Source organism: Numenius arquata, chromosome 8 (assembly GCF_964106895.1).
Source record: "Numenius arquata chromosome 8, bNumArq3.hap1.1, whole genome shotgun sequence".
Taxonomy (NCBI): Eukaryota; Metazoa; Chordata; class Aves; order Charadriiformes; family Scolopacidae; genus Numenius; species Numenius arquata.
In genome coordinates, this window is record NC_133583.1 from 24,721,777 (window position 1) to 24,738,038 (window position 16,262).

The following is a 16,262-nucleotide window of genomic DNA, read 5'->3' on the forward strand; positions in this document are numbered from 1 at the left end:
GTGAGGCTGAGTCTTACCCAGGTGTTTTAAAATAATCTTAAGGGAGTTCTGGCACCACTGACATCTCTCCGGGAATTACAGTGCATGTGCTCAACTTGGTGCCTACCGCGACTTCTTCCTCTTACGCCTCCTTACCTCTCTTCCCCTTGATCAGGCTCAGATGGAGATGTTTCACCTCTGCATAGGAGAGGATGGTTCTATGTCTGTTTTTCTGGCCCAGTTGTTAGCCCTCTTCTGTACCCCTCCTTCTAGCACTCCTGTAACACCAGAGTGCTGAATGAGAGGGACTGACTGCTAGGAAAACTCCCAACATGGATCTGGAACTTCTTAGGTGGAGAGAATCAGCCTGATTTGTGAAGGGATTTAAAGCCTTTGAAAAGCCATCAGGGACAGTCTAAGCAGTAGCAGGGAAAGCAGAACAGAGCTGCTGTGAGTTGGAGTAGTTTGCATTACAGGAGAGAGGTAGCCACAAAACTGTGCTGCCCCTTTGGGAAGGCGAAGCCACAGTATTGCCTGCCTGCCCTGGTTAAAAGGGAGTGACTCTGCCTTTAAAGTTCTTCCACATGTCCCTGGGCACAAGCAGGTGGACCCAAAACACCTGCAGGTGTTGCTGGACCCCATCCCGGAATTAATTACTGGCTTTGCAGTATGATTAGAAGTGTTTAAAAGCATGTTGGAAAGAGGTGGGAAAGGGGCAACGTACCCGCTCTGCTTTCCTGAGCGCATTGGATAACAGCTTGTGGGAAATGCCAGCATGTCCCCAGTGAAGCAGCTTATCCTATGGAAAAGGTAGGCAGCCAGTGCAATTTGTTGGCCTCGTTCCTTCACGCATCGCTGTTACACACATACAGGATTGTTGCATAGATGATTCCTTTGAGGCCCGCAGGGACCGTGCTCTGTAGCCCTGAGAACAAGCAGAGGATTTGTAGAAGCAAGACCTTATGTTTCATATTTAATGAGGTTCAACAAGTAACGAAACAGAATAAACATGCAATTAAGGAATAAATCCTTAGAGGCTGCCAGTATTGTGGTTTTGGGGATGTTTTAAATGTGAGGGTTTAGACCACACTAATATGCCATATTTAAATTGGATTTGTTATAGCAAGAGTTTAACTGCACTGTGGGCTGGTTGTGTACAGGTATAACATACTTCCTCTGTGGGCAATGGAAGAATCATTAAGAGCTTTTCGGTTCTGTAGGGAATGTATCTCTGATTCTAAATTCATGGGAGCTATAGCTTGCAGAGAAGATCTGTCATCTGATAATGCTTTTGTTGGGGTCCTAAATGCAAAATTCTGAAGTTTTGGAAAAATCCCCTAATGAAACGAATGGGTGTTTGTGTGCAGAGTTGAGGGCATTTGCCTAACAAAAGACTGTGCTGTTGGGTCCAGCTGCTGAGGTTGTGTTCTTCCTCCTGTTCACAGTCTGAGCAACAACAATCTTTCCTTGAATGCTGTTCTCATTTTGGCAAAGGAAGTCATCGCGTGTCAAAATGCTACTGAACTGCATGTCAGGTATCGATGTATGGGAGCTCTTACAAAAAACAAATGCGTTGTCTCTTTAGAAGCAGACTTTTTAAATGGACACTGCTTTACAGCTTAATCGTTGGCTAATCAAAGTCAGCAAAAATTAATTTTAATCCTTTTTGGTTTCTGTTTGAAACAAAATTTGAATTCATCATATTATTGACTTTCTCTTTGTATTTTTTTAATTGGTCATTTTATCCTTGGTCCCTAAATTGAATTGCAGGGTGTAATATTTCTTATTATAGAACATAATTTAAAGTTGCTTATAATCTCTGCAGTATATCAACTGGGAAATTCTTTACCAGCTAGCCTAAATTTGCTAAGTCTTGCTTTGCTAAATCAGCTAAGTTTACTCAGAAGGTGTGGATTTAAGTAGTTATAGCTCTACGTTCCTTTAAATTATAGGTTTTGGTGTTTTCATGGGTCTGGGATGACAGAGAAAAGGTAGAATTATTAAATCCTGGCTCTTATGGTTGTAAGTTTAACAGGCCAAATTAATCCTCGATGTAACTCAAGGGATGTCACATTGCGTACAGCTTTTTCTTGTTTTTCTTGCTGGAATGGAGTTTCTCTCCTGAACCTCTTTCCAAAAAACTGCTGGTCTTGCAAAAGAAATCCCTGCCTGGTCTTCTTAACTGCATTACTCTCTTGTGTGTGCCACAGCCCCAGTACACAGCAGGGTGTCCTGCTGCCCTCTAGCCACAGAATTGCTCCATTGCTCACCTTTGGTGATGTGCCAGCATGGCAGATGTCAAGGCCCTCTTTGGTGTCCAAGCATTGGTCCGTACTGAGCACCCCTATTAAAGAAATGGCATCCTTCCACCTGTGCCCTAACATTGCCTTGGATCTCTTTTCCAGGAGGGACACGGTGATGATATATTTTTCTGGCCCGTCCGGGAAAGTTCCAAGGTGAGAAACTGCACTTGGGGTTATATTCAGAGTTATGCTGATTCAAACCATCAGCTCGCTGTCGCTATAAACCACTCCAGCAACAGAACTGGTTGCCTCTGCTCTTGCATCTGGCAGAGCTGGATCCACCTGAGCAAAGAAAAGGGTAACCAAAATAGCTGGTCTTTGCACAGACCTACCAACCAGTTCCACAAAGGTAACATCTTACTGCCTGTGTAAGCTTGAAATTCTGTGTTCCTATTGCAAAACTGCTGATTCTGAGGCCAATGGACAGTTGAATGTGAAGATAAATGAAGGAAAAGCCTTTGCTCCTTCTCTGGCTGGCTCCTTTGTTTTTCCCTGCTTGTGCAGGCTTTTGAAGGGAGGATGGATTTGACCTTAATTAGAAATGAAAAAAAAATGTTGTTCCTGGATAGGGAGCTCACTTTGCCCTGTGTTGTGCAGTCCTTGAGGGACCTCACAATATTTTCCACGCGTGTGTGAACGGGCTTAGCCTGGCCCTGAGTCAGTTAGAACCTATTCGGATGCCTGAACGGTCGTCTTGTACTGTTGTAGGCAGCGTGGTGCAGGTGGATATGTTTATCCCTTCCTGTGGTGGCACAATCCCACGTGGAGGCAAAACATTCTGCATCTTAGTAGTGCCTTTGCATTGGGGCTCAGTTATCCATTCAAATATACAGTGAAACCCTGTGTGGGTACCCCATGGGCTCCCGTCTCCTGATGTAGCTCTTCTGGCTCTTGAAAATCACTTTCCCTTGCGTGGAATGATTGGACAGAACATAGACCTTGTGGTTTCTTCCAGAAAACTTCCAGAAAATGGTAACCAGCTCACAGGTCCTCTTATTTTGTGAAGGCCTATTAAAGGCTAAATATTTTGCTTGTTTGCAGATCTTTGGATTTGAGATGGGAAGAGAATAAGGAACATGTAACTCCAACTAGATTTGTGAAGTTATGGTAAGACAAAGCATTGAAATTCCTGCTGGTGAATGTGATTTGTAGACAGGTTCTACAGAAGGACAAGAATAGCAGCTGTGTTTGTCCTTAAGGGCAGAGGGTATTTCCACATACAAAAAAGTTTGAAATAAACCTGAATCAGTAAATAAAAATAACAACAGAAATCCCTATCTGGGCCAGCCAATGGCTTGCTTTCTTGTGTGTTGGGCTCTACAGCCCTAGAGAGGTAGAGTTCCCTTGGTGATGCCCATCTTGCCATATGTTCTTATAACTGCCAAAATGAGATAGTTTTGTTTCTTGCCTGGGCTCTGGAAGAGAGTAGTGCTTTCTCCAGATAGAGCTCAAGCATGTTATCTGGGCATGTTAAAGCTGGGAAATGGCCGTCCCTTACCTCCTCCCCTGCCCTCTGCACTTCTTTTGCAGCACTGGCTGCAGAGAGACAGGGTAATATGAATATGCCCAGGATTGTGGGGCAGAGCAGGGAGTAAAACCTCCCTCTCTTGGTACTGCTTCTGTGTACCCTCATTTGGGGAAAGTCATCAGCAATGCCTGGTCCCTACTGTCCCCTCACTGCTCATTAACCCCCTCTGTTCCCAGCTTGCAGCATCGCAGCTTGTCTTCCCAACACACAAAGGAGATTGTGGCCATTCTCCAGAGCTGTCCCCGTCTCTCCGAAGTGGAGTAAGTGCCTCCTTTCCTTACAGCTGAGTGGCTGCAAGCCGGTGGCGGGGAGCAGGGGATATTACATGCAGAGGGCAGTGAGACATGGGGCCTGACCCCAAGGAAGGCTCCCAGCACTCTGGTATCTCTAGTGGGATCCTAGTTAGGGATTTTTGGCTGTAAAGCTCTCCTTCTAGCCTGTCTGCCCTGGAAAATGCAGGAATATCTGTTGCAAGACAGTTCAGTTCAGACTGTATCTTGAATTTAGCTACAGCTCAAACCCCAGTTTTCTAGCTCAACTCATTTGAATTGGGATGTGGAGATCTTTGTCATGCAGTGTTTTCTGCCTTCCTTCCTTCCAGAAGGACAGTAGACACTCTCTCATTTGGTTTCTTTTTTGTACTCCTGCTTAGGTTTTCTAAAGTAATATGTTTCTGGGGCTAAAGCATGAATCATGTTGTGCTGGTGATAAAACTGGGTCTGAAGTGGTTTTATGCTGAGATAAGCAGGGAAGATTGATCTGGGTCAGAAGAACAGTCCAGGCAAAAAAGCGATTGTAGGAAAGGGAAATCAAACAGGTTTTGAAGGCTTTGTTGTTTATACCGTTCAAACCAGCCCCCACTAACTGGAAAATGCCTCAGTTTATCAGGTAACAAGCTTGGAGATGAAGGCTGCAGTTGCCTGCTGGAAAGCCTCCCTTGGATATCAATTTCAAAGCAGCTGGAGTAAGTGTTGCCTTCTACAAACCCAAACTACCCTCTTTTCTTCAGCCTGGCAAGGCCCATATGGAGATGCTGAGTGGGGATGCAGGAGGCAGACACCTCACTCTTAAGACCGGGTGAGACTCGGCCCATGAGACTGTTCAGGCTGAAGTCGGTAACTCGCTCAGAGCATCATGCGTGGAAACTGGTCTAAGCGCATCCGAAGTGCCCTTTCATTAAAACCCCTTCCTCAGGAGCAGTGGTCCTGTGTGTTTTCCACTGTGCTGCTTCTGAAGTGAAATGAATTCACGTGTGCAGCACGCTGGGGACCACTTCCACTGGGACAGTCCTGTGTGATTTCAGTCACCAGCTAATTGCCTTTTTTATCTTTCTTAGTCTCAGTCAAAACTGCCTCTCTGTAAATGGCATTTGCAGTCTGCTGAAGTCAGTAAATACCTGCCAGAAGATGCTGGAGGTACAAGTCAGGTATGTAGGTGCTGAATCGTTCCTGAGATTAATCCCAATGTACGAGTCTGAGAGTTGGTTCTGAGATTTTTGTTGAGTCACCTCTGAAGTGGGACAGGTGAAGAACATAGAATCGTAGAATCGTTTTGGTTAAGATCATCAAGTCCAAGCATTAACCTAACACTGCCAAAGCCACCACTAACCCATGTCCCTCAGTGCCACATCTGCCTGGCTTTTAAATACCTCCAGGGATGGTGACTCCACCACTTCTCTGGGCAGCCCATTCCAATGCTTAATAGCCCTTTCCATGTAAAAATTTTTCCCAATATCCAATCTGAACCTCCCCTGGCACAACTTGAGGCTGTTTCCTCTTGTCCTATGGCCTGTGACTTGGGAGAAGAGACCGACCCCCCCTGGCTACACCCTCCTTTCAGGGAGTTGTAGAGAGCGAGAAGGTCTCCCCTCAGCCTCCTTTTCTCCAGGCTGAACACCCCCAGCTCCCTCAGCCGCTCTTCATGAGACTTGTTCTCCAGACCCCTCACCAGCTCCGTTGCCCTTCTTTGGACACGCTCCAGCCCCTCAGTGTCTTTCCTGTAGTGAGGGGCCCAAAGATGATTACTAGCGCTGATGCTTGTTAGTACATTGCTGTAAGTTGATTTTTTCTGGGCCAGATATTTTGAGAAGGTACAGAACTGTGTGTCCTTTCATGCGTGGGAAAAGTTTTAGACTCTTTCCTGCTCTCTGCCCTGGGAAGTTTTGGAGAGAGGGTCTCTGTGGAGTATGAGAATTGGTGACATCTCCTGCAGTGGAGCTGGAAGTTCACCCCATATTACTTCCCTCCTGGAGTTCAAGTGTAACAATTTTGTCTGCACTTTTTCTAATGGTTCAGAGAAACTGGGTCATCTGATATTGCATAGTTTGATCCAACCATGATTTAAAACTAATGGAGATTTTAAGTGATTGGTGTCACCAAAGAGTTTTGCAGAGCAAAATCAAGCATTCTTAAAACAAGTCCTGTAAATAACCAAAATGTGACATTAATTGATTCCTTCTCTTCTTCACAGCCTTTGTCATGAGACTGCAGTCCTGAGGTTTATAGACGACAGAGAGTTTGCTTCCCTTCCTCAGAGGTAGAGTGTGTGTGCACACATGGTTCTTATATCCTGTTTAGATACCAAGGATAACATTTCATCTCAAGCAGTTCTTGCCCCTCCTCCCCTCTGAATCTCAGTGTAATATGTTCTCCTGGTTTGCTTAGCCACTTGGGAAGTTGTCCACTGCCTTCTGAAGTGTTTGCGAGTACGTTTTGTGTCTCTAGGTGACATTTCAACCCACAGCATCCTGAGCAAAGCAGGCTGTTTATTGACACTGGTATCTGATAACAGTGAATGGTAAAAAAGCGAGTGAACCCCACACCTCCAAACCAAATTCCGAAAAGATTCACAGATCCCTGCATGTTTAAAACCATCTGGTTCGCATTCTGGATCATGATACTCCTAAATCAAAATAAATTTGGAATTTTATTTTTCTCGTCAGAAAATTATGGGTCAAACCAACTCAACCCAAATGTTTTGTTTGAGAAATGGTTTCCGGTTGCTCCTAGAGCTGGAGGTTCATTTATTTATGCCCTTGTTCTCTGCGGGCTGAGCCCACTGCAAAATAGCATTGCCCAGGGTACACCTGCATCCCCCTTCTTAGCCACAGAGGAACAGCAGGGATGTAACCCAGTTGTGGCTGTGCTTGAATGAGAGTGACAGCCTGAGACACTCCTTTAAGGCACCAGGTGACATTTCAAACTCAGATGTTTTAGGATTTGGATGTTCCATTTATTTATGATTAGTCAGTTTTTTGCATAGACTTGGACTCTTCACAAAACATGTTTAGACAAAAGCAGAATTCTCCATCAAACTGTAGCTTAGATGAGGAGTCTGTCTTTTCTATTTCTCCCCACTTGCCTGTATGCTCAAGTGTCTGGTCAATCACAGAAAGAAAGAAGAGCTTGCTGTTGGCAAGACGGGGGCTAGAGCCAGGGTAGCCCCAGGGACCTGCCAACTAGGTAAAGGATAAGTGTTTTACCCTTGTCTGGTTTTGTGCTCACTTGCTAGGGAAGAGCCTGTGTTCCCAACTGATGACCAACAGTATGGAGAGGAAAACCAGATACCTACTGGCCCTCAAAAAATAAGGTACCATGGTAAATTTTCATTGTATTTCATGCATGCCCTGTCTCTGGATCCTGTAGCTGACCCAACCTGCATCTCCAAGTTTGAACGGTGAATCACACGAGAGCTGGTAAAGGCCCCTTCAGTCAGTCATTTGTCACTGTTCACGTTCCCAGCTTGCAGCACTAGGAACTCTGTGGTTGGTGTCTGTGGTCTTCTACAGGAGTCAAAATAGATTGTGGATTGTGTCTCAGCCCCAGAACTCAGTGATTTTGCAGTTACTGCATCAGCTCCCACGTGTGAGTTGAGGGAGCTGGCAGTGACAGAGCTTATGATGGTGGGGGGTTCTCTGCTGATTTGGAGTTGTGCATCCTAAGCTGGACCCGTGTTCACACGCATATCAGACTCCAGCACAGAGTGCTCCTGTCTGTTTTGTAGCCTCAGTGAGGAAGGAAGAGGTTGTGGCTTCTAACCAGGACCTTGTTGTACCATAAGTTTCCTTTCCCTTGTCTCTTTATTCTCTGTTTGGAGACAAAAGCTGAAAGTACAGATTATCAGTTGTTGCAGACAGAAAAACAAAAAAGCAAGACATTTCAAGGGACATTATTATTATGTCCTCATTTATTCTCTTGATTTTTTGAAGGAGTGAAGTTTACAATGTTGTTTGCAATCCTGCAGACCTGGACTGTTGCTTTCGCTTTCTCTCTAGACTGACAGACAGTCGTTTTCAAGCCAGCGAACTGGAGCAGCTGTATGCAGTCCTGAAGGAATGTCATAGCATCTCTGAGCTGGAGTGAGTCCTTAACTCTTACGGTCTTTATCTGCAGTTGTTTGAGATACTGAGAAAATGACACTTTTTTTGTTCTGCAGTGTTGTATGGAGAATGTGGTAGGGACGTAGCCTTATGAAAGGCATGGCTGTATGTGGGCTAATATCCTTTGCCAAGGAAACATACAGTTCTAGTGCTCTCTTAAGGCAATGGCTGCAGGATATAAATCTAGAAAGGGGCTGTTTGATCACTTAGCCTGACTTCAGGTATTAAAAAAGCTGTAAAACCTTGTCCTGTCATTTTTGCCTTTGGGCCATTTGGGAGCAAAGCTGCAGAGCATGAAGAGTCCCACCTAAAATGAAAGTGGCAGCCTGTGTTTCTGCTGGTGGTCCCACATACGATGTGTAAGGACATTTAGCACCAAAGTACTTCCTTCTGTTAGTGCTGTGTGTGTGGAGTCATCCTGTTTGCTAACACCAAGAGGTGAGCAGACCCAGCCCTAAGGGGAAGGAGCCAGCGCACACGCTCACGTCTAAGGTTTGAGGACAGAACAAGGACCAGCACAAGCGTGTGTAGTCGTATGTACCACCACCCAAGGGCTGGATGTTCTCTTAGGCCTGGCAGCCCATGGAAGAGATTTTTAGCCTTTGCTCTTCTTAAGCAATCATGGCCTTTGTTCGTTCTCACATGGCCCCAGTTCTTACATAGGCCATAGCCCAGTGTAATATCAGAGCCTAATATCCTTCTCCGTGACTAACCTGTGGCTCCTCTGTTGGGCCTGACCAGGTCGATCATTTCTCAGAGCTGTGGACTTCTGGTCTCTGGTAACTGCATTAAAAAGCACTGTCAGTCCAGGGGCATTACTGGCTGGACATGAGAAAAGGATGAACCCTGAGCTAGGTTTTTGTCTGTCTTGTGTTGGTTAATTCCAGTCCTTGGTCTCCCTGGAGGTATTAGTCGTCAGTGGAGAGGGCCAGTGCATGTGTGGTTTTCATTAGGGTGCCCGTGTTCTGCTTTCAGAGCTCTTGTTACAAAGAGCTGATTGTGTCTGTTTTGGGGGTTTTTTTTCCTATGAAAATGAAATGCCTTTTTTTTAAATCCTAGCCTATCAAATAATTATCTGGGAGATGAGGGACTTTTGCAGCTGTTTCAGTTCCTCCCGAATTTGAAAATGTTAAGATCTCTCAAGTGAGTAGCTTCTGTTTCTTAACTCATGGATGGGGTTTTGTGGGTGTTGTGGGAGCACAGTCCACATTTGGGAAGGGCTTTTCAGGACCAAGTGCAATTACATTCTGTGTCTGTTGAGGGGAGATCCACTGCGCTGTCTGGTTTGTCCCCACCTCTAGTCTAGACCAGATTGACTCCACTTGCAGCTCGATTGAGCTCGGTGCCCAGGAGGTGGTGTACTCAGTTCTCCATGGAGGAGACAGATGGTCTTGTGTGCAGGTGTGGCACCTGCTTTCTAAAACAGGATGAGATCTTTACCAGGCCGCTGAATTTTTGTTATCCCAGTTCCTCATCAGGAGGGAGAGCAGCCCTTCCTCTCTTGGGGTGGGCACCTTTGGAAAATAAATGCTGGGGAGCTGCAGCTTCACCAGTGGAGTCTGAATTCAGCCGCAGTGATGGCTTATGTTTACCTGCTTGTTTTACCTGGCACTCCCGTTGCAAGTGCATTGCACAGCACTGTGGCTTAAGGAGTATAGCACTGTTTTGCGTTTTTGAAAGAGATATTTATTGTTCCTTTTTGATTAATTGAACTGTTCTCAAGCCAAGACTCTTCCAGGTACTGACAGTCTGCAGCTTCTCTTCACATCAGTGCAATGAAACACACTTTGGTTATCTGGTTTTTTTCCCCAGCATCAAGCAAACTGCCCACAGTCACACTAGACACTGTGATAGACATAATAGTCCTGAGCATGATCTTAGTTAGTGAGGGTTTTGTACTGCCACAACTGCGCTTACAGCCAAAGAGTTGGTTTTGCCTTGCATTGGTGTTTTGAAATACAAGGAATTCCATTTAACCATAAGAAAAAACTTGTGTGGTGAGGATGGTCCAGTACTAGAACAGGTTGCCCAGAGGGATTTTAGATTCTCCGTTTTTGGAGACGTTAAAAACCCATCTGGACAGTGTCCTGAGCAGTCTGCTCTAGTCTAACTCTCCTCTGAGCGGGAGAGTTTGACTACGTCATCTCCAGAGGTGTGTTCCAGCCTCAATTATTCTGTCATTCTCTGAACTCTAAAAGTGAGGGACGAATTTAAAAAATACTGGAGTGAGTTGTGTTTACAGAACTAGTTGGAAACACAGGCAGAAGGTGGGAAAGAAGCAGTCTCTGAGAGTATTGGACAAGGATCGCTATTACTGGGTGACACAGCGTTAATTGCTAGCAGTTTTGCTTGCAGCACCTGATTTCATCTCTTCTTCCCGTAGGCTCAATGACAACCACATCTCCCTGAACTCTGTGTTTTTCTTAGTTCAATCCTTATCTACAATGGAACACATTAAAACAATGAACCTGAGGTATGGCCAGGAGTACTTTTCCTATTTTTTTTGCTATTTAAGACCTCATGCTCTGGTTTTTGAGGAGTGATACAGGAGCATGTGTCTTCAAACTCCATCCTAATTATGTTCTTTTCTGGTTACAGCTTAGGACACACACAGGTGGTTCATCTAACCTTTTGGGAAAGATTCAGGTAAAATCATATTAATTCGTCTGTCTAAGCCTTGCACACTCCTCCTTATGACATCTTATAGAGATGGTGATGTGTGAGTCCCTGAAGTGTGTCAATTAAAGAGCCATTTGGCTCCAAACTCCAGTTAGGGTGGTGGAAGCAGGGTGAGATGTTTCATGGCTGAATGACAGTGGCTTGAGGGTGTGGAGGAGACGGCAGGTGTGGAGCTTGTCAGAGCTACTGCCCAAAGTGCTGACTGGCTGCAGAACTCTCTGGATTCTGGAAGAGGGATGATAAGGCCCTTTTTCTTCTGGGGATGACAGGAACCTAATTCTGGCAGGTGGTGGGAAAAGGCAGACTAGAGCGTGAGGCCATTGCCACCACCTCGCCCTCTTCCCCAGCTGCAGTGTGGGGAGTCAGCTACACGGGGGCAATAACATCAGCACAGCTCATGGGGGAAACCTTCTTTCCCCAGGGTCAGAAGTACCAGCAGATGGAGAAGTAGTTTCCTGGTGCGTCCCAAGCACGAAGCAAAAGGACGGCGCTTTTGGTATGGCAGCCCCAACTTACTTCCTTCTGTCACCCAGGAGTGTAGGGGGAGGGATGGCTGGGGGGGTCTGTATCTGTAGCATAATGTGAGGAACAGACCTGTCCCCTTGAGTGGTGTCTCCTCAGAGAGCTGTCCTGTGCCCTGCTTTCCTCTGCTTGTATCCTATTATGACTGATTCCACGTGAGACATCTCTGGAAAAGGTCCACCTCTAATATATCTCTCTTCCATCCTCTTCCTTGCTGAAACTGGTCAGGGAGGCCAGTCCCCCAAATAGCACTTGGTTACAGGGGAGAAGGGCTTGGCTGGTGTAATTTGGCAAAGTCTTAAGGAGGTTGGGCCAGCTGGCATCAACCCAGGCCAACAGGTATTTGTACTTTGTGGTCACTGGAGGGACACAGTGATACAGAGGTGGCTGGGTGAATAATATACCCTCTTGGGATAGACTTGGGATGTCCACTGCTACAGGCCTATGTGGGAAAATAAATAGTGCATCTTTTACGTGGCTAGACTCAAGAGGATTGTCTTGCTTTCCTGCAGAGGAAGCTTCTATCCATAAATAATGAGATGCAGATCTGGCTGACTACTACATTGGTCCCATGGAGACCTGCCAGTTTGTCACCCAGGAAGGTGTCTGTGATTTCCTTCTTGGAGAAGGACATAGGAGGCACCATTCCTAGCCCTGCTCTGGGAGAGCTGAGGCAGTGCTGAGCGGGGAAAGATGCTGTCTAGTCTCCTGAGACAATTTAAGTGCCAGTGATGTGGCTCTAGGGAGGCAACATCCAAAATAACACAGAATTTTGGTGGACTGGCTCTCTTGAATCAACTCAGAGCTGGTGAAATCCTCTGGTTGTCACAGGTTTTGACATCTCAGCCCTAGACTGTGGGTAGCAAATTTATGTATTGGAAGCGAGAGGGTTGCTATGGGTCTCATGCTAAGATGGGAGGCTCTGGGACATGAAGAGAGCATTGCCGTACCATGGTCATGGGAAATGTTTAGCTCACTGTGTGCTTTGTTTGCTTCAGTCTCAGGGACTGCACAGTGGGTCCTGAGGATGTGACCAGGCTGTGCCAGATACTGATTCAGTGTCCTCAGCTGATGGAAATTGAGTAAGTGTTGTGCACTCCCTCCCTGTCTGTCTGTCTGGTCGGTCTGTCTGTCTCTCCAGCCCACAGATACAGAGTTGGTGTTCAGGTCAGCAGCTGGTGTAAATTGTCTCTCGTCTCGCCACAGCCTCCCAGAAACCCCCACAAAGCTTGACCCAGATGCTTAGATAAACCCACGTCCTCCACTGCCCTCTCTGCTTCAGAGTTTGGCCTCTCCTAAGTCTGCGATGTCTGTGTGTAACACCCCAGAACACATCCATGTTCTCATAGTCTTCCTCAATCATATGGCTATACACAAGTATTTGCATCTGCTCCTCCAGAGCCTGGCTTGCAGTGAGGCCAGGGCAAGAGTATCTGGCCCACAAAGCCATAAACCAAACTCCTAAAGAGCTGCTCGCTCCAGACAGGAGCTGGGCACTAAGAAAATTAGAAGAATACTGCTCACAACAGAAGTGGAGTCATGACAAATAAAAATAACATAATATCCGTATTGCATGCAGGAAATATGTCAGTCACATCATTTTATAAACTTGCAATAATGGAAAAGTGAGACTATTAAAACTCAAATGTTAATTGGTGTAGGATGTGGAGAAACTTACAAGGGTCAGGACTAAATCTCACCCAACTTTCAGGGCATTTCTGGACATGTCCTTTTTCAGAACTTGCCTTTAACAGCCCCATGCACATGTGTGTGCATGTCCATGTAGATTTTATGGAAATACTTACAGATTGTCCTAGTTTCTCTTGGGATTTGTTTCCTTCCATGTTTTACAGTCTGTCTGGAAATTCATTGAGTGATCAGAGCATTGAGAGGTTACTGAGCTTCCTGCCACACCTCTGTCATCTGACACTGCTGAGGTAATGGTTGGGGTCCCTGCTTTGATTGCTGCCATGAATCATTGGTTTGGAAAGTGCTAACACCACAGCATATCTTAGGAGCGTTAATCAGCAGTTGTAGATTAACTAGCTAGGCAAAGAAAATGCAGAAACTCTTTCATACCCAACCCTGTCTTGTTTCTAGAACCAAAGCAGCACTGAACCTTTTTTATTTAATGATACATAGAGGAGAAGAAAAAGGACAGAAGTACCCACTGGAGGCACAGCAACCCAGATAATCCTCACTTAGCAGATCCCATGGAACATGACTTCCAGCATCCATGACAGCTACAGGACATGTTGGTTGACACTCAGTGACGACAGCACAACACCCGTGTGCACAGTCAGCATCTCACAGCTCTGCGCTGCAGGGAGCTGCCATCCTGCCACGCTCGACACCAAAAGTGTTTCCTGGCAGCGTATCAGCCATTTAGGCAGGGAATTTAGGCTAGAGAGGTGCTGTCAGAGGCTGGGGCACCCCCACCATGTGGGCAAAAAGCCCAGAAGGGGCTTGGCCATATTTTGTGAGATGTTGTAGCATGGAGCTGCAGTGTCTTGAGAGACTGAATTTGCTCGGTCAGGAAGTTGCTTCCAGTCTGGGGTGTCTCTAGCCCAGTAGTCCTGAAGAAGAGTTGTTCAGTGTAAACCCTTGGTCCGTGCTCCCTTTTCAGTCAGAGACTAGAGGAGATTCTCCTTCAGTTAAAGGAACTCTGGGTGCCAAAGCTCAAAACCTTAGATCCTTGCTTGCTGATCTTGAGGTAAATGGGGTGGATCCAGCCTTTTGCATCTCAAAGTAAACAATGAGAAAATTGGGACATGTGTATCAGAACCTTTCTTCTTGGGGGATGATTTCATTGTTCTTTCTTTCTCCTCCTTTTCAGTATTAGGAACAATACGTTGTCTCCATATTGCACTGTCTTGCTTATCAAGTCCATCAATCTCTGTGAGCGGATCAGGCTGGTAGAAGTCCGGTAAGACACTCGGAATGTTTGAAGCCCAGCAGCTCAGCTTTAAAGGGACTATGAAGCTTGTAATCTTTGAAGAGTGTTGCTGAAGGACTGTCTTTTGTGTTTGCTTCAGGTCAAGTGAAAATGCTTTTTTGCATTTAGGAGCAAGCACACGAAGCCAAAAGACATCCTGCAGGTACTGGCATATGACACTTAATTATAATTTGCTGGTTTTCATTAGGTTTGAAATGCTAGTGCAGGTAGCCAAATCTCCTCTTGTATGAAGAGCTCATGGGCTGGTAGTCAAGGAGCTTGGGCTAGTAGCTGGAGCTTTGGGGCTCAATTCAGCTGCCTAAGTGCAACTCAGTACCATTTGAGATGCATTGTGATGGCAGAGGCCTCTGCCTTTCTTGGCCAATGGACCACCCGTGATCATCTTAAGTGGCACCAAATTCTGCTGCACAAGTGACTGAATTGAGCCTTAGCTAAAGCATTTTCCAAATGTGGGTGATAATCTCTATATGACCATCAGTGTGATGGGTATGTGATACGCGTCTGCAGCCTCTCTGGGACCAGTGGTTGCTGGGTGTAAAGAAGACTGTAACATGTCTTCAGTTCGGCACCGAGGAGATGGCAAAAAATGTGAAAAAATCTGTTTCCCACTTATAACGTGGGGTTTGTCATTACTAAGACAACTTAGTTATGAGAACTATCAAATGCTGGTACATCTAAGGGCATTCATCTTGGTGAACGTTGCACAGAGACTGGTGTAAAAGCACAATGGCTGATGGGCAGCTCTCTCTCCTCAAGCCGAGCCTGGTGCCTAGCCATGTTTTAACTCTCTTACTGTCTCCCCTGCAGGGTGGTGGACTGTGCCATCAGTTGGGGGCAGACAGAGGAGCTCTGCAGAGCCCTGGAGCAGTGTGGGTGGCCAGCAGAGGTGGAGTAAGTGGGGTTGTTGCCATGACCTTGAACAGGAGTCACTGGGGGAGAGTTGGGTTGGCATGGGTCAGCATTGCCTGGGCTTTTCCAGCCTACGTGTGTATGTGTGCTCGTTCAGACTATTAGAAACAAAATTGATGAATAACCATAAAGCTTCTTTATATACATATATTTTAAGAGGGCTAGAGCTGGTGGGACAGCTTATTTGGGTTTTTCACTCTGTGGCTGTTTTGGAGCATTTGTTGCTTTGTCTGAGCTCTGCTCAGCTTGTGTTCAGAGCTTTTCATCTGAGCTGACTCTGGAGCTTATGCATGAGGCAGTTTTGTAGGGCAGCAGTTTGTTTTAGACAGAACTTTAATGGCTGAGCGGGGATTTAAGTCCAAGAAGTTTGGCTTTTTCCTTCAAAGCTTCTCAGAGGGGCTTTAGCTGCTTAAAAGGCTGAGTTTTGGTTGTCCACCTTGTTCTTCTGCCTTTCAGTCTCTCCAGGAATCAGCTGGGAGATGAAGGCCTGAGGTGCCTCTTGGACCACTTGCATCGAGTGCCCATTACCTGTTACCTCAAGTAAGAACACATACTGTGAATGTGACATGCCCTGGCAGAAAGGGGTGCACATGATCCCTCCTGAAGTTGTGCTTCTTTGCCCACTCCTGCCTTAGGAGGTATGGTCTGAGTGCGCCATGAGCACAACTCAAGACATTCAGGCCAGGGTGACTCAAGGTCTGATCCAAAATCTACTGAAATAAGTTAAAGTCTCTCTATTAGTGTCAGCAGGAGATAACAAGCCCCAGAGTAGTGTGACAGAAGTTGATCCAGTCCCTTGAGTTTTCAATTCATCACTTTTCTCTATACGTTGTGCTCTTTGAATAACTCGAGGCCCATAGGTGCTGTGGGCTGACACCAGCCTCTACCCTTCCCTTTCTGGTGGGGAAGCAACTGCTCCAGCAGTCAGCTGCCAGTGGAGTGCAAGAGGCGAGCTGGAAGTTGGCTGTGCCACCCATGTCATCGATGCTGTGTCTTGGGGCGGTTTGG

The 16,262-nt window shown here is 46.1% G+C and overlaps 1 protein-coding gene across 1 annotated transcript in view; it reads left to right on the top strand.

Moving 5' to 3' along the window:
* Positions 1-16,262, top strand: part of NLRC5 (NLR family CARD domain containing 5) — a 50,799-nt gene that overhangs the window by 17,816 nt on the left and 16,721 nt on the right. Inside the window, exons 9-27 of the mRNA XM_074151736.1 lie at positions 1,425-1,514; positions 2,385-2,435; positions 3,324-3,389; positions 3,987-4,070; positions 4,691-4,774; positions 5,147-5,236; positions 6,280-6,345; positions 7,321-7,398; positions 8,084-8,167; positions 9,248-9,331; positions 10,572-10,661; positions 10,787-10,834; positions 11,289-11,363; positions 12,388-12,471; positions 13,243-13,326; positions 14,226-14,315; positions 14,425-14,487; positions 15,153-15,236; positions 15,711-15,794. Coding sequence (XP_074007837.1) covers positions 1,425-1,514; positions 2,385-2,435; positions 3,324-3,389; positions 3,987-4,070; positions 4,691-4,774; positions 5,147-5,236; positions 6,280-6,345; positions 7,321-7,398; positions 8,084-8,167; positions 9,248-9,331; positions 10,572-10,661; positions 10,787-10,834; positions 11,289-11,363; positions 12,388-12,471; positions 13,243-13,326; positions 14,226-14,315; positions 14,425-14,487; positions 15,153-15,236; positions 15,711-15,794 — 1,479 coding nt within the window. The remainder of the gene's footprint in view (positions 1-1,424; positions 1,515-2,384; positions 2,436-3,323; positions 3,390-3,986; positions 4,071-4,690; positions 4,775-5,146; positions 5,237-6,279; positions 6,346-7,320; positions 7,399-8,083; positions 8,168-9,247; positions 9,332-10,571; positions 10,662-10,786; positions 10,835-11,288; positions 11,364-12,387; positions 12,472-13,242; positions 13,327-14,225; positions 14,316-14,424; positions 14,488-15,152; positions 15,237-15,710; positions 15,795-16,262) is intronic.